Source organism: Lissotriton vulgaris, chromosome 12 (assembly GCF_964263255.1).
Source record: "Lissotriton vulgaris chromosome 12, aLisVul1.2, whole genome shotgun sequence".
Lineage (NCBI taxonomy): Eukaryota > Metazoa > Chordata > Amphibia > Caudata > Salamandridae > Lissotriton > Lissotriton vulgaris.
Genome location: NC_141700.1, coordinates 15,666,426 through 15,689,710, shown reverse-complemented (window position 1 = coordinate 15,689,710; position 23,285 = coordinate 15,666,426). Strand labels below are relative to the sequence as shown.

At 47.5% G+C, this 23,285-nt stretch overlaps 1 protein-coding gene across 3 annotated transcripts in view; it reads right to left on the bottom strand.

Annotated features, from left to right (window-relative positions):
* SHC2 (SHC adaptor protein 2) overlaps positions 1–23,285 on the bottom strand; it is a 272,791-nt gene that overhangs the window by 19,317 nt on the left and 230,189 nt on the right. For all 3 annotated transcript variants that reach the window (XM_086946747.1, XM_086946749.1, XM_086946748.1), the window contains 2 exons: positions 2,592–2,718; positions 407–587 (listed from right to left, as the gene is read on the bottom strand). In XM_086946747.1, the coding sequence (XP_086802873.1) occupies positions 407–587; positions 2,592–2,718 (308 nt within the window). The remainder of the gene's footprint in view (positions 1–406; positions 588–2,591; positions 2,719–23,285) is intronic.

The following is a 23,285-nucleotide window of genomic DNA, read 5'->3' as shown; positions in this document are numbered from 1 at the left end:
AAAATGGAGTTAGTGACTAGTCCCCAAATGTATAGGACCCATTTATCTATGCAGGAAGCGTGGTTCACAGATCTCTGATGAGGCGGCACACGTTATACTCCTCCCATTAGGTGGGATGAACTATTGCTAACTGCAAATCACAGACCCTTCTGGACTGACCAAACCCAACAGCAACAGACCCCACAGGACCAGCCCAAAGTAATTCAAGAACTGTCTGGAAATGGTGCCAGTACTTCAGAAGTGCCATGAAGTGGCACAAATACTACAAGTGTGCTACACAGAAGTGATATAGCACATCATGAGTGTGATGACCAGGGCTCAGCTCCGATGTGGTTTGGGGGTGCTGTAGAGGACAACCATGGTCTTATTCTGCTGATAGTTTTGAGGCGCGTGCTTTCGAACACACCTGAATGAAGTGGTTGGTGCTGGGGGGTTGCGTGTGGACGTGGCCCATCAGTGGCCCCTGCCGCATCCTAGAATCCATGACTCCGCCCAGCGGGGGCTCCTTCCCGGGAATGCTGTTATAGTAATCGTGCTCTGCGGATTCATCCTCATCTCCCCAGGCGGACTCCTCGCCGGTCAGCAATCTGCAGAAAGTCAAGAAAAGAACAGAGTCAACTTTAGGAGAGAGTTGGTAGAGAAAAGAATAAAAGACTGCGGTTAGGAGAAGAAAGAGGAACCAGAACAGCCTTTACAAATGCTCTAATGGGAGTTGGGTGAAATGAATCCTGTCTTAGGAAGTTTCTAACTAGCTCTAAAATAAAATTAAAAAAAAAGACTGCCTGACTGCACCATTATGATTGACACAGCATCCAAGGCATCTCTTAGGTTGTGCTCTGCTTCACGAGCAACAACAGCGCTTTAAGGACATGACTGGCCCAGGCAAGTCTTCAACAAGGCCGACGCTGCCATCGCACCCCACCTGCGAGACATCATCAACACATCCTTCGACACCGCCATCTTCCCCGAAAGCTGGAAACACGCCGAACTCAGCGCTCTACTCAAAAAACCAACAGCGGACCCCACCGACCTCAAGAATTACCGCCCCATCTCGCTTCTACCGTTTCCAGCCAAAGTCATCGAGAAGACCGTCAACAAGCAGATGGCCGCCTTCCTCGAGACGAACGGATCCCTCGACCCCTCACAGTCCGGCTTCCGAGCCAAACACAGCACCGAGACCGCCCTCATCGCCGCCACCGATGACATCCGAGCCCTGATGGACAAGGGAGAAACAGCGGCCCTCATCCTCCTAGACCTCTCCGCGGCATTCGACACGGTCTGCCACCGCACCCTAACACGGCGCCTCAGCAACATCGGTATCCAGGACAAGGCGCTGGAATGGATCATCTCCTTCCTCGACGGAAGAACACAGCGAGTCCGCCTACCACCGTACAAGTCAGAGGCCTCCGAAGTCATCTGCGGCGTCCCCCAAGGATCATCACTGAGCCCCACCCTCTTCAACGTCTACATGAGCCCCCTCGCGGCCATCGTACGCAAACACCACCTCAGCATCATCTCCTACGCCGACGACACCCAGCTGATCCTCTCCCTGACCAACAACCCCGCCGCCGCCAGAGCCAACCTGCACGAAGGGATGAAAGAGGTAGCCGAGTGGATGACGACCAGCCGCCTGAAACTGAACTCGGACAAGACGGAGGTCCTCATCCTGGGCTCTTCACCCTCCGCCTGGGACGACTCCTGGTGGCCTCCCGCCCTGGGCACCGCGCCCAAACCGACAGACCATGCACGAAACCTGGGCTTCATCCTGGACTCCTCCCTCTCCATGACCAGGCAAGTCAACAGCGTCTCCTCGGCGTGCTTCAACATCCTACGCATGCTACGAAAGATCTTTTGGTGGATCCCCTCAGAGACCAGGAAGACCGTCACCCAGGCCCTCGTCACCAGCCGACTGGACTACGGCAACGCCCTCTACGCCGGGACCACCGCCAAGCTCCAGAAGAGACTCCAGCGGATCCAAAACGCCTCAGCCAGACTCATCCTCGACATCCCACGATCCAGCCACATCTCCGGTCATCTGAGAGACCTTCACTGGCTCCCCATCAACAAGAGAATCACCTTCCGCCTCCTCACCCACGCACACAAAGCCCTACACGACCAAGGCCCGAGCTACCTCAACAGCCGAGTCAACTTCTACGCTCCCAAACGCCACCTCCGATCAGCCAACCACGCCCTCGCCGCCGTCCCCCGCATCCGAAGAGCGACTACAGGAGGAAGGTCCTTCTCCTACCTGGCCGCCAAGACCTGGAACTCCCTCCCGTCCGACCTGCGCCTGACCCAAGACCACCTCTCCTTCAGGAAGAAGCTGAAGACCTGGCTGTTCGAGCAGTAGCGGCACCCCCCCTCCCCAGCGCCTTGAGACCCTACGGGTATGTAGCGCGCTTTATAAGTGTCACTGATTGATTGATTGATTGATTGACCACAGGTATATTAGGGGATGAAAGAGCTGGTGGAAAAATAAAAAGTAAAGACCTGGTGGTGGGGAGTAAAGAGAGCCTTAGACTAGGTGTCTCTGGCTCTGCAGAGGGGTCAGAAGGATGAGAAGTGAGGTGAAGATGGGTGAGAGGTCCTACCTGTCAGGGGGCACCACCACTTTGGGAGGGCTGTGCAAATACTGCTTGAAGCGGAGCTCGAAGGCTTGTCCAATGGTGTTGATGACACTCTGAGCAAGACCATCACAACACTCCAGGATGTGGCAAGCTGGGAAAAAAAACACATACAAAAGGTCAATTCCTCAGCTGCAGTGTCCATGAAGATCTTACTTCTATATTTATGTGTTTAAAAGGGACCTGTTATTTTCTAAACCTCTGAGCCCTTCTCCAAATTTCCCTCCACACAAAAGTACAAGAACATCAACAAGAAACAAAAACATCATAACCAATCCTCTTCGTCTACATCCCTTAAAGGCTGGACTTGCCCCAACTGGTGGTTACCTATTGTCAACCCCCCTAAAGGGCTTAATTTGATGCGGTGCTTTCCGCTGCTCGGCCCCATTACTTGATTGTTAGCACCGTTGCTTACGAGTGTCCGCCACTTGGTGGTGCTGTCTGCTTAATTTATGTATGAGCACAAATAAAGCTGTTTATTCATTGAATATACATGAACAGTCGCCTGACATAGGAGGCAAGATGGCAGCCGTGGCGTGGGCTGTGTAGGCAGCTCCTACCTCCCTCTCCGGAAAAGTCCGAAAAGATGGCCAGCAATGACGGCTTTACTTGATTTTTGAGGGGCCGGGAAGAAAGAAAGAGTTTCTCTGCTTGTGGCTGCGGAAGAAATGTATTCTATAGTTGTGGAGTGGTGCTTTCTACGACAAGGAGGAAACGCTTGTAGCACCGGATTACGGTGGTGCAGCACCTGAATGCCGGGAACGCGAGGACACACCTGTGGAGGATTCTCGTTCAAAGCTACGCACTGGCGCTGTCGGCTGCAGGGACTGCAGGAATCGCCGTAGCGGAGCAGAGCTTGTCGTTTAATTATCTGGGTGTGAGATACTGATGCAGGTCGGCTGCCCCTTTGCCCGCCAACGGACATTTCTTTGGCGGCTCCCCGCAATACTCTGGGGAATTCAATACCGTGTGGTCCAAGCCAGTGGAGGCACCGTGTCGTGGAAGAAAATGCCGCCCAAGACGCAGACGCACATGCTGAAACCGCAAGCTAAGGTTGTTACTCACAGTACAAAAAACGGGACTCAGCCTACTGCGGGGGGTGCATTGGAATCAGTTAAGATCGCTGAGCCCGCAGCAACAGAAACAACTGAAGGTGAGAACTTACAGCTACGTTCCCCTAAACCTAAGCAGAAAAATATTGCTGTATCTAAAAGCGCCGCTTTGCCACGTGTCTCTTCACAGAACATAGTGACAATGTTCGAACGACAGAATGTGAAGAATCTGGGGTTGCAAGTGGCTGTGGAGGATGCTGTTTCCACAAGTACCTTAGTCGTGGATAATACACTGGTTGATGCTAATGTGGAAACGTTTGTATCTTCCATAACCGCGCCTTCTGATTCCAATGGTACGGACATTATGGTAAACTCTCAGAGGATTGAAATTGAAGTGAATGCTGCCTCTACCGCAAATTCAAGGATGGATGAGAGCGGTATTATGGGGGATGTAGTTCTGGCTGAAACAGGCTCAAGATTTGTAGCTAATCAGAGGCAGACGGGCTGTAAAGACAAAAGGCTCGTAGGGAATGAGGTATGCGATGGGATGTTTAGTGAAGCTGATCAAGCTGCGAGTATTCTTATTGAGGTGGGCGAAAAGTTCTATTCTATGTCGGGCCCTTCTTCGGACGAGTGCACAAATGTTAGTCGAGATTGGGTGGACTTCAGTGAGGGTAGCTCCTCACCGGAGGACTTAAGGACAAGTTTAAAGTTGCCGAACCTCAGTATCGCAACAGGTAAGAAGCGTAAAAAGAGAGCACTGCTACTCCAGGGGAATAAAGGAGATGGACTTGTTGACAAGGATAATGATAAGAATAATGAAAGGGCAATGGAAATTTTGGATAAAAGCGAGAATGAAACGGATTGTAATGCCCCACAGGAGATAACATTGGCAACAATATATGAAACTATGATGAAACATAGAGAAGAGAGTAAAGCAGAGAACCTACGAACACAGGCTACATGCTGTAAAGTAAAGAATGCCGTTAGAAGGGCAATTAAGAATTGTGCTGAGACAGCTGACAGGGTCACGGAAACAGAGGCAAGAATTTCCGCTTTGGAAAACGAAGTGGGTGCCCAGAAATTTGAGTTGGATCTTGTTAAGGCACACCGGGATGATCTCAACTATAAACTTGCGGAGTTGGAGAACCATAGCAGAAGGAATAATTTACATTTTTTAGGGGTTCCGGAAGATAAGTAGGGCTCTGACGCACGGAAATTTGTGGCTGAACTATTACAATATTTTTGTCCACCCTAAGCGTGGAAGGGTATTCTCAGATGTGAGACCCTTGCTCATTGCACCATCAGGATTCAAGCAAACCGGGCCGAAGACGGCTGTAATGCCAGAAACCGGTCCCCGGGAGCTTGTTTCCTTCCCAGTGTAAGAATTGGCTTTTGTAGTTTGGTTTGCCCTGTTCCCATCATGCACTGGGACAGGAACAGACTAATTTGCATACAGCCAGGTTCTGAAACTGGGATGGTGCAGTGAGCTAAAAAACGGTGTTGGATCTAGCCCTGATCTCTTGACTGGGTGAGAGCTTTCTGCTTAATTCAGAGACTCTGTCCCTCACCACCCCTTGTTGTAAATATTTTTGTCCACCCTAAGCGTGGAAGGGTATTCTCAGATGTGAGACCCTTGCTCATTGCACCATCAGGATTCAAGCAAACCGGGCCGAAGACGGCTGTAATGCCAGAAACCGGTCCCCGGGAGCTTGTTTCCTTCCCAGTGTAAGAATTGGCTTTTGTAGTTTGGTTTGCCCTGTTCCCATCATGCACTGGGACAGGAACAGACTAATTTGCATACAGCCAGGTTCTGAAACTGGGATGGTGCAGTGAGCTAAAAAACGGTGTTGGATCTAGCCCTGATCTCTTGACTGGGTGAGAGCTTTCTGCTTAATTCAGAGACTCTGTCCCTCACCACCCCTTGTTGTAAATATTTTTGTCCACCCTAAGCGTGGAAGGGTATTCTCAGATGTGAGACCCTTGCTCATTGCACCATCAGGATTCAAGCAAACCGGGCCGAAGACGGCTGTAATGCCAGAAACCGGTCCCCGGGAGCTTGTTTCCTTCCCAGTGTAAGAATTGGCTTTTGTAGTTTGGTTTGCCCTGTTCCCATCATGCACTGGGACAGGAACAGACTAATTTGCATACAGCCAGGTTCTGAAACTGGGATGGTGCAGTGAGCTAAAAAACGGTGTTGGATGTAGCCCTGATCTCTTGACTGGGTGAGAGCTTTCTGCTTAATTCAGAGACTCTGTCCCTCACCACCCCTTGTTGTAAATATTTTTGTCCACCCTAAGCGTGGAAGGGTATTCTCAGATGTGAGACCCTTGTTCATTGCACCATCAGGATTCAAGCAAACCGGGCCGAAGACGGCTGTAATGCCAGAAACCGGTCCCCGGGAGCTTGTTTCCTTCCCAGTGTAAGAATTGGCTTTTGTAGTTTGGGTTGCCCTGTTCCCATCATGCACTGGGACAGGAACAGACTAATTTGCATACAGCCAGGTTCTGAAACTGGGATGGTGCAGTGAGCTAAAAAACAGTGTTGGATCTAGCCCTGATCTCTTGACTGGGTGAGAGCTTTCTGCTTAATTCAGAGACTCTGTCCCTCACCACCCCTTGTTGTAAATATGAACTATTACAAGAGGCTTTTTCTGAATTAACAACATGGGATTGGACAAAGGAAATTCAATGGGCGTATCGCTTCCCGTTTACAAAGAAACAGTCACGACAAGCAGAAGAAGTTCTTCCACGTGCAATTCTAGTCTGTTTTTATAACTTTCTAGCCCGGGAAGACATTTTTGTTCGAGCTCGCCCAGATAAGAAAGCCAAGGCCAAAGGCTGTAGTTTTTTTGTTAGACCAGATTTTTGTGCAGCCACTGTGTCTAAGCGCTGGCACCTCCGGCAACTGATCTCTGAATTTCAGACTAAAGGGGCTGTTGTATACTTGCAGAACCCGGCTAAGCTTAAAGTGCTGTTTGAGGGGCAAACAACATTTTTTGTATCGGAAATAAAGGCTAAAGAGTACCTGGAAACTATGCAGAAGTAATTAAAGAGTGTAATTCAAAATGAGTTGGTTTCTGGGGTCGAGGGGGTTAAATTTTCTGTTTTTCTACTTTTCTAATGTCCAGGCTTTCTCAGCAGAGTGAATATTGGATTTGGTTTTAGTTCTTTTCGGATGGACCTGGTTGGAGGGGGGCGCGGTACCCCATAATCTGCAGGGACTGAAGGTCCCTGGGCCTCATGTGTTGTGGGGGGGGGTTCAAGGGTGAGGGGGTGGGGGTTCTAGGGTGGGAGTAGGCGGGGTGGTATGGGAGGTTGGGGGTGGTGGTGGGTGGGTGAAAATTCAGCATCAGAATACAAACATTCTGTTAAGATTGAGGCAAAAAAGAGTAATGTTAATTTTGAGTATCTTTTTGTTTAGAAGGCGGAGGTAGGACTAAGATGGGGAAGCTTGGTGAAAATGTTTATAATGGATAGGAAAATTAAAATATGTACATTGAACATATGTGGCCTTAACAATGTCAAAAAACAACAGGTATTGGCAAAAATTGTACAAATATTGCAAATCGACATATTATGCCTGCAAGAGACCCACGTATCATGGGCGAAAAGGGGTATGCTGACGAATTTGAGTATGGAACTGGTAGTCTGTTCCAGACAAACTGGGGTGAAAAGAGGGGTCGCCATATTGATGAAACCTGGAGTTGGCACATGTAGCAATTCCGTTGCAGATAAATGGGGTCGTTGGGCAATAGGAAAGGTCATGATTGGACATAGTACGTTTAATCTGGATGATGCGAAGTTGCTGAGTTTTATTCATGTGGAATTAGCGCAATGGCCACAACCTCTGGTGTTGTGTGGGGACTTGAATAAAAATATCGCTGCGGATTTGAATGTTAGATCAAATCATAGGTACATAGGTAGAAAGACGTTAATGTATCGTGCCCTACGTGGATTAATGCTAGAACAAGGCCTCCATGATGTTTGGAACGCACTATACCCCGATAAATCTGGTTATACTTTCTTTTCCGCCCCACACTCTAAGTTTGTGCGTTTAGATTACTTTCTCATTTCTGCAGGGTTTAGGCATGAGCGGATTTTGCGGATTGGCAATCCGCGAATTTGCGGATTTGCGAATTTGCGGATTGCGAAAATCCGCAAAATCCGCGAATCCGCACAGATTTTTTTTTTATGTTCGCACGGGTTTCTGCAAGTTCGCGATGGTTTTGTACAATTTCGCAAATTGCGAAATTGTACAAAACGCATGCGAACTTGCAGAAACCCGTGCGAACACAATGTGCCCAGTAGGGTATGTGCCTCTTGTGTGAATAAAAGGTCAGAGAAAGATCAATTCAGCAGATGAAGAGAAAGAAGCTCCTGGTCACAGGAACAGCACGGGTATTGCGCTCGTGAAAGTCAAGGATGCAAAGCCTATCCAGCATCACAGCTGATTTTCCACAGTAGATTTGGGAAGAAGGCACACCTGTCCAGCCTCGACGACGCTCACGATTGTTTTTGGGCTAATGAATGAGTCACTGAATTTGAGCATCAACTAGTTCGAGCGACCATGTGTGTGTTACTATGCAATCGCCCCGAAGGGCGCAGGGGTCCCTTGAGTGAGCTGCAGACCTGTGCCCAGCCATGCAACTATTTTACAATGGCGCCAGCAAGCTGCCAGCGCCGTTGTAAAATAGTTACAAAGTTAGCTTGCACAGGAACCACTAGATAAAACGAAGCAAGTGCTGCTTTATTTTATCTAAGTGCTTCCTGTGCAAGCTAACTTTGTAACTATTTTACAACGGCGCTGGCAGCTTGCTGGCGCCATTGTAAAATAGTTGCATGAGTGGGGGTTCAACTTTTGAACCCGTTACGTTCGCGGATTTTTTTTTTGCGGATTTTGCGGGAAATCCGCAAAATTCGCGGATTGAGGATTTCCCAAAATTCCGCAAAATCCGCGAGCGTAACGGATTTCCCGCTCACACCTACCAGGGTTATTAACTAAAGTAAATATTATGATACATCCGAAAGTAGTCTCTGATCACAATCCGGTGATTTTAGAAATAACTATGGAGTGTGGTCAGCGGTTAGCCCCACAAACTTGGTCTTTTGATAGGAAACTTTTGGCAGATGAGGAGTATTACCAAGTCATGTCTAAACACATACAGGAATTTTTTAATATAAATAATGGTACGGATTCTCAAGAGATAGTATGGTACACATTTAAATCAGTAGTTCGAGGGGAAACTCTCAGCTTTTCCAAATTTAAATATAACAGAGCGATGTCTAAATGCCAACAAGATTTTGCACAGGTTATCACAAAGGAGCACATTTTAGTTGATATAATATTTCGGGGTTCAGAAAATGAATTAATCCAAAAGGCTCAACAAGATATTACAATTGCTAGAGCACCGGCTTACGCTATCATCGCAGATCAGCTTGCGGAGAAATATACATAGCACAAAGAAGAAGCATACGAATACAGTGAAAATACAGGGAGACTTCTGGCAAAAAGGCTTAGGGAGAGGTCCGTTTATAATGATATTGTTAAAATCATAGATATGAACGGGAGGTTGCAAGAGTCGAAGCCAGGGGTGCTTCAAGCATTTCAAGAATTCTATCTAGCACCCCCCCCCCCGAGTTCATAAAAGCTATTCAAACGCTGAATATCCATCCAACAGCGGTAATCCGGGTAGGTGGTGAGGTTTCTAAGGAGGTTGCGATAGCAAGGGGAACAAGACAAGGGTGTCCCTGTTCCCCTTTGCTGTTCGCGTTATATATCGACCCTTTTATTGCTACAATGGAGGCAGATAGTAGTATTTTTCCGGTTCAGATCAGTACGCAATGCCATAAAGTATATGCCTACGCGGATGATATTACCGTGGTCACATCAAAACATCGCAGAGGCGTTACCCCGAATTATAGAGAAGGCAGATGTTTTCGGTAGATTTTCTGGGTACAAATTAAACGTTATGAAAACCCAGGTGATCCACTCCGAAGCCGGTCGTCCAACGAACATCACACTTGATTCGGAGGTAACATATCTGGGTATTAAGTTTTCACCGATAGTGGCGGACATTGCAGCCACAAACCTCGACCCGATTATCGCCTCATCTAATAAAACGTTGGAAAGAATTAATAATTTACATCTCTCTCTTTTTGGCCATAGCAACGTCATCAAAATGCTTATCTTTCCCAAGTTTTTGTATGTTTTTCGTGCCATTCCTTTTTTAATACCAGCGGTCTTTTTTTCTCGTATTGAGAGAATGTGTTTAAGATTCCTCTGGAGTTACCACCGAGCCAGGCGCGCCATGAACAAATGTATCCTGCCTAGAGAGAGAGGGGGTTGGGGGATCCCCGATTTTCAACTATACCATTGGATCGCTATATTGCAGCATATGGTAGTGTTATTGTTACCGATAGATCCAACCCTTGATTTTGCGGCTCCCTCAATCTATGAGATGCTTTTGGGACAAGAAGCTAAGCAATGTATAAATCGTATCATGGAGCCTAGCTACTACAAAAAAACAAATTTAAGGCGGTTTTAGCTACATATGTAATATGGAGGAAAATTAAGAAGAAGTTGGGTATTGGTCCGAATTTGAATGTCTATACTCCGCTGCAGAACTGCCCTTTACTACCCGATATTTTTGGTGATTCCGTCATGGGAAGATGGCACAATTTGGGAATCTGTTTTTTAGGGGATTTATTTCAGGGGACACAATTTGTTTCTTTTGAATTTTTACAAAGGAAAAATAATTTACCCCAAGGGGATTTTTTAAAAATATTTTCAGCTGCGTAGTTATTGTGAACGGAAAAAAAAAAAAGCCAAAACGCGATTATATTACGGAAAATTGAGATTATGGAGGCACTTATGGTTAGAAGTAAAATGCGCCCCTCTACTATTTATTTTTGGGTAATGTGAAGGATGATTTAGAGTCCTAGGAGATAAAGTGGGCTAACAAATTAAGTACTGAAGGGGTCAACATGAGAAGAAGTATTGAGATCGCGATCAATGTATTATTTAATGGCCCTCCAAAGAGTCAGCACTATATGGCAATCTTTGGGCTTTATTACACCCCGGGGAAATTAGCCAAGTGGAACACTGGTAGAGGTACTAACTGCAATCGCTGCGGCCAGTATGCAGCTGATGCATCCCACATGTTCTTTAATTGCCCCAAACTCTGCAATCTTTTAAAGGAAATTCAGACTTTCATTACGGGAAGTCTGGGCATTTCTCTGCAGCTTACAGCGATATTGGTGATTTTTGGATGGCAAGGCAGTACCCTGACGGTGGCTGAGGAGGGTTTTGTATTTATTTGTGTGGCCATGTACCGTTTATGTATTACATCGCAATGGCTAGATACTGATCCTCCAACCTTTGTCAATTGGCTAACTAGGCTGCTAGCAACCAATCGCCTGGAGATGGCGCTTTACAGAACTAAGGGTATTAGAAAGAAAAAGCAAGGGAGACAGTTATGGCAGCCAACTGTCAATTGGTTAGGTTCTTAACATAAACATAAGTATATATGTGAATATGTATTATTGTTTGAGCTTCTGGGCCTCTTCGCTGTCTATAATTCATAATTTACTACGTGTATGCGCATTGGATGCTCTGCATTTGTTACTTTTATTGTCGTTTCTGTATTTTTTATTTTATCTTGGATGATGGATGTACAATGTATTCTGTGTGCTGACAAAAAAATCTGTAATAAAAAAAATAAAAAAATAAAAAATATATACATGAACAATGACTAGAACTGCCACTCAAGCCATTGTGATTGCTTTGGGGCCTGGAATAGTCTGAATTGTCACACATGTAGAAGTGCGATGGTTAACAGTTGTGTTGGATGGTGCAAACTGCAGTGTCCTCCTGACGAGCACCCTGGCACCTATTGTTTTGCACATTAAGCACTGCCCCCCTCCCTTTCAGAAAGAGGTTAAATTCCTTTTTGTGATCCATGTTAATATATGTATTGTCTCTATGTACCTAGCCCTCTACTTCCTTCTTTAAATACTCTTTGACTTGCAATGTACTGTGTTTCTTGTAGAAATAACAATGCCCATCAATAACTAATAACGTATTTCTTCTATAACACTTCAAATCAAGCTTTTGCTGTATGTTGACTCTGTATAGATCAGCTGAGACTGTTCCCAGTCTAACAGTACTCAATATACCATCCTTGCAAGGATGAAAGTCTTTGTTGGTCTTGCCTGGAGCGGACCTTGTGACTTGCACACACCAGCTGCAAATGTTTAACTTGTCGAGGATGGAGCCTTTTATCTTGGAAGCCAAGGAAGATCCCAGGGTAGAGATGAGAACCATCCCTTTTCATCCATAATGAATGCTGCTTGTCCTTGTAATTCCTGGCAATGTTTACACATAGGCTTTCCTCTTTCTTAGGTCTCGCACCTGCGATACAGGGCGAAAGCTCTGTCGCAGCGAGACCTATTGCTGTCGGCTCTGCTTACAAGGAGCCAAAAGGGAGACAAGAGATGCGCACGCGCAGCATGCCGGAATCGGATCAGGTCGCGCGCGTGAACACGCGCTCCGATTCCGGCATGCTGTTGACACTCACAATGGATCAGGACACGCACACAGACAGACACACGCACACACAGACGCACACGCGCGCACACACACACACACGAGCACACACACACACATGCAGAAACACGCGCACACACACGCTTATATATAGCGCTTCATTGTGACCCGCAGTTAGGCGCTTGAGCAATGAATGTTATTGGTATAGGTGCTATCTTGGGGCTGAGGAGGCTTGCTGCCGCGCCTCGCGTCATAGTTTGAGCTCAAGGAGAGCGCCTCCTGCAATCTACGGCGGATTCCTTTGTCTGCCTGAGGCGCTGCGAGAATGAAAGGATTGAGACAGCAGTGTCTAGAACTCCCCTGGGGCACCCTAATAAAGCTCGATCACCCCACCCCTGACCCGCCAGGCCCTCCCTGCACAGCGCGTCCTGCCAGATGAATGCTATTTCATTGCCCCCTCCCGGCTCACCCGGTTTGGAAAATGACAAGCGTTTGCAGCATGTTCCCGCTCTGTGTTTTTGTTTATTTAGGGACCACAACCGTTACCTACTGGAAAGAACATTTCCAAACTGACGTGCTCTTAAAAATTGAATTTTGAAATATTCAGAGGCCCGCGTTGCGTGAAAATACGATTTCTTTCTATTACCTTTCATAAACTGTGTAAACATTGGGCGGGGGGGCCAGTGGAATTGATTCACACACACTACGCTGCCTCACACACACACACACACTGTGCTGCCTCACACACACACACTACGTAGTCACACACTGCTGTGTGTCACTCACACTGTCCTATCACACATACTGCGCTGTTACACACAAACTGCACTGTGAGACACACACTGCACTGCCTCACACACACACACTGTGCTGCCTCACACACTGCGCTGCCTCACACACACACACTGCCCTGCCTCACACACACACTGCCCTGCCTCACACACACACACTGCGCTGCCTCACACAGACACTCTGCGCTGCCTCACACACACACTGTGCTGCCTTACACACACACACTGCGCTGCCTCACACACACACACACACTGTGCTGCCTCACACACACTGTGCTGCCTCACACACACACACTGCGCTGCCTAACACACACACTGCGCTGCCACACACACACTGCGCTGCCACACACACACTGCGCTGCCTCAGCCACACACACACTGCGCTGCCTCACGCCCACACACACACTGCGCTGCCTCACGCCCACACACACACTGCGCTGCCTCACACACACAAACTGCACTGTGAGACACACACTGCACTGCCTCACACACACACACTGTGCTGCATCACACACACACTGCCCTGCTACACACTGCGCTGCCTCACACACACTGCCTTGCCTCACATACACACTGCCTTGCATCACACACACACTGCCCTGCCTCACACACGCAATGCGCTGCCACACACACACACTGCACTGCCTCACACACACACTCGCTGCCTCACAAACACGCTGCGCTACCTCACACACGCTGCGCTGCCTCACACCCACACTGCGCTGCCTCACACCCACACTGCACTGCCTCACACCCACACTGCGCTGCCTCACACACACACTGCGCTGCCTCACACACACACTGCGCTGCCTCACACACACGCACACACTGCGCTGCCTCACACACACACACACACACACACTGCTCTGTCTCACACACACAGCGCTGCCTCACACACACACACTGCGCTGCCTCACACATACACTGCGCTGCCTCACACACACACTGCGCTGTCACACACTACGTAGTCACACATTGCTGTGTGTCACTCACACTGTCCTATCACACACACTGCACTGTTACACACAAACTGCACTGTGAGACACACACTGAAATGAAATGAAATTAAATGAAAATTAATGTATAAAGCGCACGGCTACCCGAGAGCGTCCCAGCGCTGCAGAACAAGGAATACTGAGGAGAGCACAAGAATTTAAGAGTCCTGGGGAAACAGAAACATTTTAAGAAGTTTTCGGAACCTAGTATAACTTGGTTCAAAACAAATCCTCACAGAGAGGGCATTCCACAGTGTTGACGCATTCACTGAGAATCGGTGACCCCCTGCACGGGCCCTCTTGATTCTCTGGACGATTGCCAAATTGCCATGGTCAGAGCGGAGGGATCTGGAGGCTTTATAGGGGCAGACCGGATTCCCTAAAATAGGGGGTTCCTTCCCCTGTAGGGACTTATGGGCAATACATAAGGATTTAAATTTGATTAGTTCACGAATTGGTAGCCAGTGAAGGGCTCTGAGTGCCGGTCTCGCTGAGGCTCTGTGCGATGTGCCCGTCAGCAGCCTCGCGGCCGAGTTCTGGACACGTTGAAGAATATTGATGGTAGTTTCCGGGGTGGCCAGATATAAGACATTACAATAGTCTAACCTTGCTAGGATTAGAACTTGGATGAGTAGCTTTCTCGATTGCTCTGGCAGCAGCGGTAGGATTTTCCGGGCAGAGCGAAGTAGCCCTATGCATATGCCCGCTGTCTATTTTGCTCGGATTTTAAAAGACAGATCCTGCTCAAACCAAACCCCCAAACTTTTAAGTTCCTTCTTTGGAGTGGGAGCAGTCCCCAAGCATGCAGGCCAGATGGAATTCTGTAGCGATGTTATGTGGTGGCCTAACAGCATGAGTTCTGTTTTTGCTCCGTTCAATTTGAGTCGAGACCTATTCATCAAGGAGTGGATTTCCGAGAGTCATGAGTGAAAATTTTCCACACAATGTTTCTCATGGGAGATCCAGACGAGTAGTTGGGTGTTGTCAGTGTAGGTGACTACTTTGATCCCGAAGGGAATCATCACATCCTCCAGAGGGCCATATAGACATTGAATAAGGTAGGGCTCAACAATGAGCCCTGTGGGACCCCACACTGGAGGGGGGGGGGGTCACTTTGGAGCGTGCTGCACCTTCCCAGACCTGAAAGGTTTGATTCTCCAGGAAGGAAGGAAGCCATCGCAGCGCTGTGCCTGATACTCCCAGAGAACTGAGACGGTGGATTAAGATCTTATGATCCACCGTATTAAGGCTGCACTTAGATCCAGGAGGATCACAGCCATTGATCCTCCCGAATCCAAGATACACCTTGCCTCTTCAGCTACTGCTAACAGGGCGGACTCTGTTCCCTGACCTGGGCGAAAGCCCGTTTGGGAATTACGGAGCAACCTATTACTTTCCAGAAAAACGGAGAGCTGCTGGTTGGCTATTTTTTCCGCTACCTTGCTGATGCCAGGTAGCAGCGAGATTGGCTGAAAATTAGCCAACTCCGAGGGGTCGAGCTCTGGTTTCTTTAGGAGCGCCTTAACCGTGGCCTGCTTCCAACCAGGGGGAACAGTTCCCTGTGCAAAGGAAGGATTGAGAAGATCAGTAGTTAATGGGGCAATGGTGGTTATTACCCGTTTCAGAATATACATGGGAGCAGGGTCACTATTATTTATGAATTTTGTAGAGCGCACGGCTACCCCCATCGGGGGTGTCCCGGCGCTGAGGCTGTAAGCAGGAAGAAGAGGATCTATCTAAATAGATGAAAATAGCCACGTTTTCAAACGGCTACGGAACAGTGCTTCGGATGGGGCAAATCTGAGGTCCAAAGGGAAGCTGTTCCAATGTTTGGCAGCGAGGACAGCAAAGGCTCTGCCACCCATTCTTGTGCGGCGGAAGCGTGGCACAAGCATGAGACGTAGGTTGTTGGAGCGTAAGTCTCTGACTGAGTGAGATAGTATCAATCTCTTTCTTAAATATTCTGGTCCGGTTCCGTTCAGAGCTCGGAAAGCAAGAATGAGCGTTTTAAACTTAATGCGGCTGGCTATAGGAAGCCAGTGAAGCTCTTTGCGAAACGCTGAGATCGGATGTCGGAAAGGGATATTGCCAATCAGTCTTGCTGCCGCATTTTGAACTACTTGAAGGCGTTCAATTTGATACAAAGGGGCCCCAGCGTATAGACTGTTGGCATAATCCAAATGGGAGGTTATTAAGGCCTGAGTAACTGTTCTGCGCGCATCCATCGGCAGAAATGGGAAGATCTTTCTCATCATCTTTAATTTTCCAAAACAAGCAGCAGTAACCTTGTTAATTTGAGGGCTACAGGAGAGCGTATCGTCGAACAGGAACCCCAAATTGCGGGCGGTGTGCACCGGGATGGGGGGGGGGTTGAGTACCGTTGGCCACCATAGTGAGGGGGGTATGGTCATTTTTTGATTAAAAAACAGGACCTCCGTCTTGTCGGTGTTAAGACGAAGATGGTTCGAGGCCATCCAAGAGCAGATTTCGCCCAGACAATGGCGAAAGCTAGAGAGGCTGGAGTCAGAGTGATCTCTAAAGGAGAATATCAGCTGTGTATCATCAGCATAAGAGATCACTCTGACTCCAGCCTCTCTAGCTCACTAGGGGAACCACTCTTCATAGTGGATAGGACTTTTTGGCATTCGTCTATTGTAATTGGAACAAACGCCTCTAGTCCGGGGCCAGTGGTATGGGCAGTCGTTTTGACCAGATCACGGGCTAGATCATTTTGGTCTAAAGTTTTTAATATAGCTTGAATTTTACTTTCGAAAAAATCTGCAAATTGATTGCATCTGTTTTCCGACACCTCCTGCATTATCGGCGGACTTGGTACTTTGAGGAGATCTTTCACAATCTTAAATGTCTCTCTAGAAGAGTTAGAGCCAGTTCTAATTCTCTCCTCAAAGTATACGGCCTGCGCTAATTTCCGGGATGATTTATAGGACTTAATGGCTGCTCTATATTCGGCTTTACTATGGGAGGCCCAGTCTTTCCTTCAAATATGTTCTGATTTTTTACAAATCTTCCTTAATTCTCGAAGTTCTGGGGTATACCATGGTGTTTTAAAAACCCTGCTCTTCTTTTACATTGATTTCTTAGGCAGAACGGCGTCCAGGGAGTTATTTAGCCAGTTCGAGAATTTTTTATCCACCTCTAAGGGGTCAGGATCGGAGAGTGGAATTGTATGCTCCAATTTGTGGGTCCAGCTCTCAAAGGAGAGCTTAGACCAAGCTCTCTCTACAGTGCGTGGAGCTTGTACCTGCGGGCACTCTGTATTAGTTTGCCACTTAAATGGGACCAAAAAATGATCAGACCAGGGAAGCGGGAGGGGGACTTGATTCCAGGTGTACAATGTTTGTAAATATGGGGTCAAGAAGATGCCCTTTTGTGTGAGTGGCATCTTTATTTTTTAGATCCAGCTCCAAGGATTTTAATTCGAGCTTAAGATCTGTTTCCCCCTTGTCGCATGGATCATTAAAATGCAAATTTAAATCACCTAGAAGAATGAAATTAGGTGCAGCTAAGGCTAGGGCAATAGTAGCTTCCAAAAGGGATTCAACAAATTGACCTAGATTTCCTGGGGGACGATAAATCAGCAAGCCTGATAGTGACTTATTAGGGGTGATTTGCAAGCTGAAGTGAATATTCTCGCAATCCATGATCCCACCCCGATATCCTACAAACGAACTTGTCTCTATGCACTATAGCTAGTCCACCCCCTTTACCGCGGGCCCTGCGTGGGCACTGCGTACTAAAACCCTGTGGTAGTGCAGTGACTATGTCGGCCTCTGAATATGACGTGTTTCGGTAAGGACCTACAGTTTAGTGATGCCATACTGAGAGGAGACGTGCCCTTTACAGCGATTCTTTTTATCTGCATGGGCACAGTGCCTCTATGACCTCCCGGACACGGGGCGTCAGACACACACACACACACACACTGCCCTCACTGCCTCACACACACTCTGCGCTACATCACAAACACACTGCCCTGCTACACACTGCGTTGCCTCACACACACTGCCTTGCATCACACACAAACTGCCCTGCCTCACACACACAATGCGCTGCCACACACACACAATGCGCTGCCTCACACACACACACACACTGCGTTGCCTCACACCCAGACTGCCCTGCCTCACACCCACACTGCGCTGCCTCACACCCACACTGCACTGCCTCACAGACACACTGCGCTGCCTCACACACACACACACACACACTGCACTGCCTCAAACACGCACACACTGCGCTGCCTCACACACACACACTGCGGTGCATCACACACAAACACACTGTGCTGCCTCACACACAGCGCTGCCTCACACACACACACACACACACACACACACACTGCCTCACACTCACACACTGCGCTGCCACACACACACTGGTCTGCCTCACACACACCCACACTGCACTGCCTCACACACACACTGCACTGCCTCACACACACTGCACTGCCACATAATTACATAGCTATCAATGCAACATACACTCCAAATACCACTCAGTGCCACATAGTTATATGCAACATAATTACACTGCACTCAATGCAACATACACTACAAATACCGCTCAGTGTCACATAATTACACACCACATATTTACACTCTACTGAATGCAACACACACGCCACACAATACCACTCAGTGCCACATAATTATATGCTACATAATTACACTGCACTCAATGCAACACACACTCCAAACAATACCACTCAGTGCCACAAAATTACACGCCACACAATTACACTCTACTGAATACAACATACACTCCACACAATAACACTCAGTGCCACATAATTACATGCCACATAAATACACTGCACTCAATGCAACATACACTCCAGATACCACTCAGTGCCACATATTTACACGCTGCATAATTACACTGCACTCAATGCAACATACACTCCAAATACCACTTAGTGCCACATAATTACACGCCACATAATTACACTGCACTCAATGTAACATACACTCCAAACAATACCACTCAGTGCCATATAATTATATGCTACGTAATTACACTGCACTCAATGCAACATACACTCCAAATACCACTCAGTGCCACATAATTACTCTACTGAATACAACATACACTCCCCATATTACCACTCAGTGCCATATAATTACACATCTCATACTTACACTACTCAATGCAACATAAATACACTCTATCTATTGCACTCACTCTATCGCCATCACTCTATCTATATTTATATCTATCTTGTGCCCTCCCTCTATCTATCTATCGCCCTCCTTCTATCTATCTATCTATCGCCCTCACTCTATCTATCTATCGCTTCACCACAGCATCACTCAGCACCACCACAGCATCGCTCATGGGAAATACAGCATCACTAGTCGCTACCACACCATCACTGCACGCTACAGCATCTCTCGTCGCCACCACAACATCACTCAGCGCCACTACAGCATCAATCTGTGCAACCATTCAACAACTGGTTCAAATATGTTCTCTCAATGTTTCAAGCTTTATTACAAATGTCACAAAAAGATGTTAATATTTCACTTCTGTTCTTGGATTTTCGTCACAATAAAATAAAATTAACATAATCTTCACAAAAATAATTTACAAAACTTTAAGCTATTGCCATTATAAATTACAATAACTTTTATTTAAGTATTAATTATTAAAAAATGTAAAAGCCATTGTTATTTGTAATATCAATACATCTAAGTCACGTAAATACAACACATATTGCATTACAAATGCTATAGGTGTCACATTTGCGAAAGTTAAAACTATTGGTATTGTAAATGACAAAGCCATTAAGTTCGCCATTTTCAAAACCAACACATAAATAAAAAATGTGTCATTTACAATACCAATAGCTCAAACTTTCCTAATGCGAGAACTATTGCATTGCAAATGCTTGCTTTATTTCTAATGAGTTCTGGTGGGGTTCGCACGTGAATGAAGTTTATTTTACATTGTTGTACCATGCCTGTAGCATTTTGTGTTTATTTGGAAGCCAGCGTTGGGGCCGCTATGCAATGGCGTTCTTGAAGCATGCTGCCCTTATGAGAGGCTGTTATCCTGCTAGGAATGTGTGAGAGTCGCCCAAGGCAGTTTACCTTTGTGTTCTGTGCATTTTCTATCATGGGGGAAAACAAGCACACATGACTATGTCTCCATCAACTACAGAAGCTGTTGTTTGTAGTGATGATTTGACAAGTGTCAAGCCTTGTGCAGGCACTGTGAGTTCCAAGCCTCGTTGTGTGATTCTGGAGCTATTGATAACAACCTTTCCCTCAAAGGCCCAGGGACTGGGGTCACATGACCTGCTTTGCGGTCCTTAAATGGCTAAAACAAATACTCTGGTTGATGACTTCTACAGCCAGAGAACGGTTGAGCAGGCGTTGGTGATTCCCAGACATGAGCACGGCAATGCATTGTACCTGGGCGCTGATAAAGACTCCCTCCATCGTTTAGAGCTCATACAAAATGCGACTGCACGCCTCCTCTTCCGGTTGCCTCAACATGCCTCAGTCTCACCTTTGCTTCCTCAGCTCTATTGGCTCAAGGTGAACAAACGCATAGAGTTTAAGGCCTTATGCTCCATGTTTTGGGCCAAACATGGTTTGGCGCCCCTCTACATACAAAGCCTGGTCAAACCTTAGGTGCCCACTTTACAGCTTAGATCAGCTCTGTGCCCGGAGTCCTTCTTGCTCGTAGGAGAGGCCGCTCATTCTCCTACCTTGGCCACAAACTGTGGAACTTAGGATGTGTCAATCGCTCTTATCCTTCCATCAAAAATGAAAGACCCTCCTTTACAATTCAATATAATCTTTCTGTGCTGTTCATTCGCATTGTGTGGCTCGAGTGTTGTCCAGCTCAGCACCGGGAAAGCCTGTTGGGTAGCTGCGCGCTCTATAAATCTAGGAATAAATAAAATGTAATTAAAATAAACAAGTCTTTGAAAAGTTTCTAGAATGTTCAGAACTGCAGCATCTTGCAGCAGGGTGAGATGGACCACCTGCATGTCACACCATGTGCTTCTGCGTGAGATGCACCATGTGCCTCTGTGTGAGATGTACCTCTGCCTCGGCTGGGGTGCACCGCGTGCCTCTTTGTGAGATGCACCGCATGCATGTCACACCACATGCGGTGGCATGACATGCACTACGTGCATGTCACACCGGTGCCTCTGCGTGAAATGCACCATGTGCCTCTGCATGAGATACACACTGCCTCAGCTTGGGTGCACCACATCCCTCTGCGTGAGACAAACCACACACACATCACTGCATGAGCCTCTGCGTGAGATGTACCACTGCCTCAGCTGGGATGCACCACCTGCCTCTGCGTTACATGCACCACATGCATGTCGTTTATGAAAGATAACAACCTAGGCAATTCAATGTTTAAGGCTCATGGAACAGTGACAAAGGAGAAAGAATTACTCAATAGATCCAAAAAGAATCAGTGACTTGAATTTTATTAACAAGATAGATAAAAACTATTAAAAAATCTTTTTGGTTATCAAATGTGTTGGACAGGCCACATAAAGGGCCCGCTCCCCCTCTGCCCGACCAGGCCCGAGCCCGGTCCCTCAAGTGTCACACACCACCACTTCACGTTTTCCGTCCCCTCCGGGACCCCTGCCTCTGAACATATCGACCTCGTGGGCCTGATCCACTACTGGCCCGCACGCCCAACCTGGGCGCCATCTTGGACACTACACCACGAGGCCGCGTGGCCTCCGATCGACCCTAACCCTGGGCCTGGCCAGGCCTCCGACATCCCGGCACCACCATCCACCCAGGAGGTGAGCGGACTACTTGGCAGGTCAATGGGAGAAAGAGGTGTCGATGGCTCTCCCCCGCCAGGTAGCGCTCGCCCCAACCTCCCCGGGCGCTGGCTCCACCCCCCTGCTGGGTGTCTGAACTCCCTCATCCCGGACCTCCCGACCTCCAAGTGCGAGGGTCCGGACATCAAAGGGCATCAGCCCTATAACTGGGGCAGCTCCAGAGCAGGAAGGCAGTTGTATCCTGGAGTCGAGAGACGCAGAGAAGAACTCATCCTTGACGGACTACTGGCGCTGCCGTAGCCCTGCCTTGCGAACTATCGTCCTGCCTGCTGGCGCTGCCGCAACCTTCGTAACCTTCATCGTCGTCGGGACCTGCTGGCGTGGCCGCGGACCGTTTGTAACTACCATCTTCATCGGGACCTGCTGGCTCCGCCGCGGACCGTCGCTTCCTTCATCCACCTCGGGACCTGCTGGCTCCGCCGCGGCCCGACCATCTAGAACGCCGAGCTCGAGGATTGAGAGCTATTTCATCCATTGGTAACAAGACTGTCCCGCTAACTTTTCCCAAACCGGGAACCAGAATCGAGGGGACCCCTGAGTCCAGACCTCCTTGTATCATTTGCCTATAAAGTATCGTTGAACCTTAACCTTGTGTGGCGTACGTCTGTGGGGGGGAAGTTACTTGTCTGTACGATCGCTGGAGGCGGCTCTCCCCGGAGACCTCTCCCCTTATCCTCGGCCGACCCTCCCGGTCCGTCTAACAAAATGTTATTAACCAACTACACAAATTAATCAAACCATCATTACATGAAAACACAACATAATTAAAAAATCACAGTTAAAATTGAAAATATGAGAGGGGAAAAGAGAGGGTGAAAGGAAAAGGATAGAAGTGGCAAAAAGGATTTTCTCGACGCGCGTTTCGGCGACCAGCGCCTTCTTCTGGAGTAGCCACAGGTAATTGCCTTTGCAATGTTCCAAAGGTAGCTGTTATATTTGATGAATGTGGAAGATCCTTTCTTCTAGATAGAATCTTCTAATGATGTGGTTGGTTTTCTACAATCACCGCTACGAGTCATCTCGCGGTTGTGTCACTCCTGGTCTGCTCGGCTATACTTTAAAAATCGTGTGAAGCCGAAGCTTGTACCTCATATTCGGAGGCTTGCCTTCACTACGACGCTCTGACCAATTTTAAAACAGAACACTTCATCCTATTATATCTTTTGCGACCAGGAGTTTTTCGATTATCCACATCATTAGAAGATTCTATCTAGAAGAAAGGATCTTCCAGGGAAAGGGGTTCCCGTATATGAAGCATTGTTTTTCGCCAGACTGAAGCTCACCTAAAATATTCTGGCTAAAAATATCTAAACTTTTAATACACTCTATCTCCACATTCATCAAATATAAACGCTACCTTTACAATTTTAACTGTGATTTTTTAATTATGTTGTGATTTCATGTAATGATGGTTTGATTAATTTGTGTAG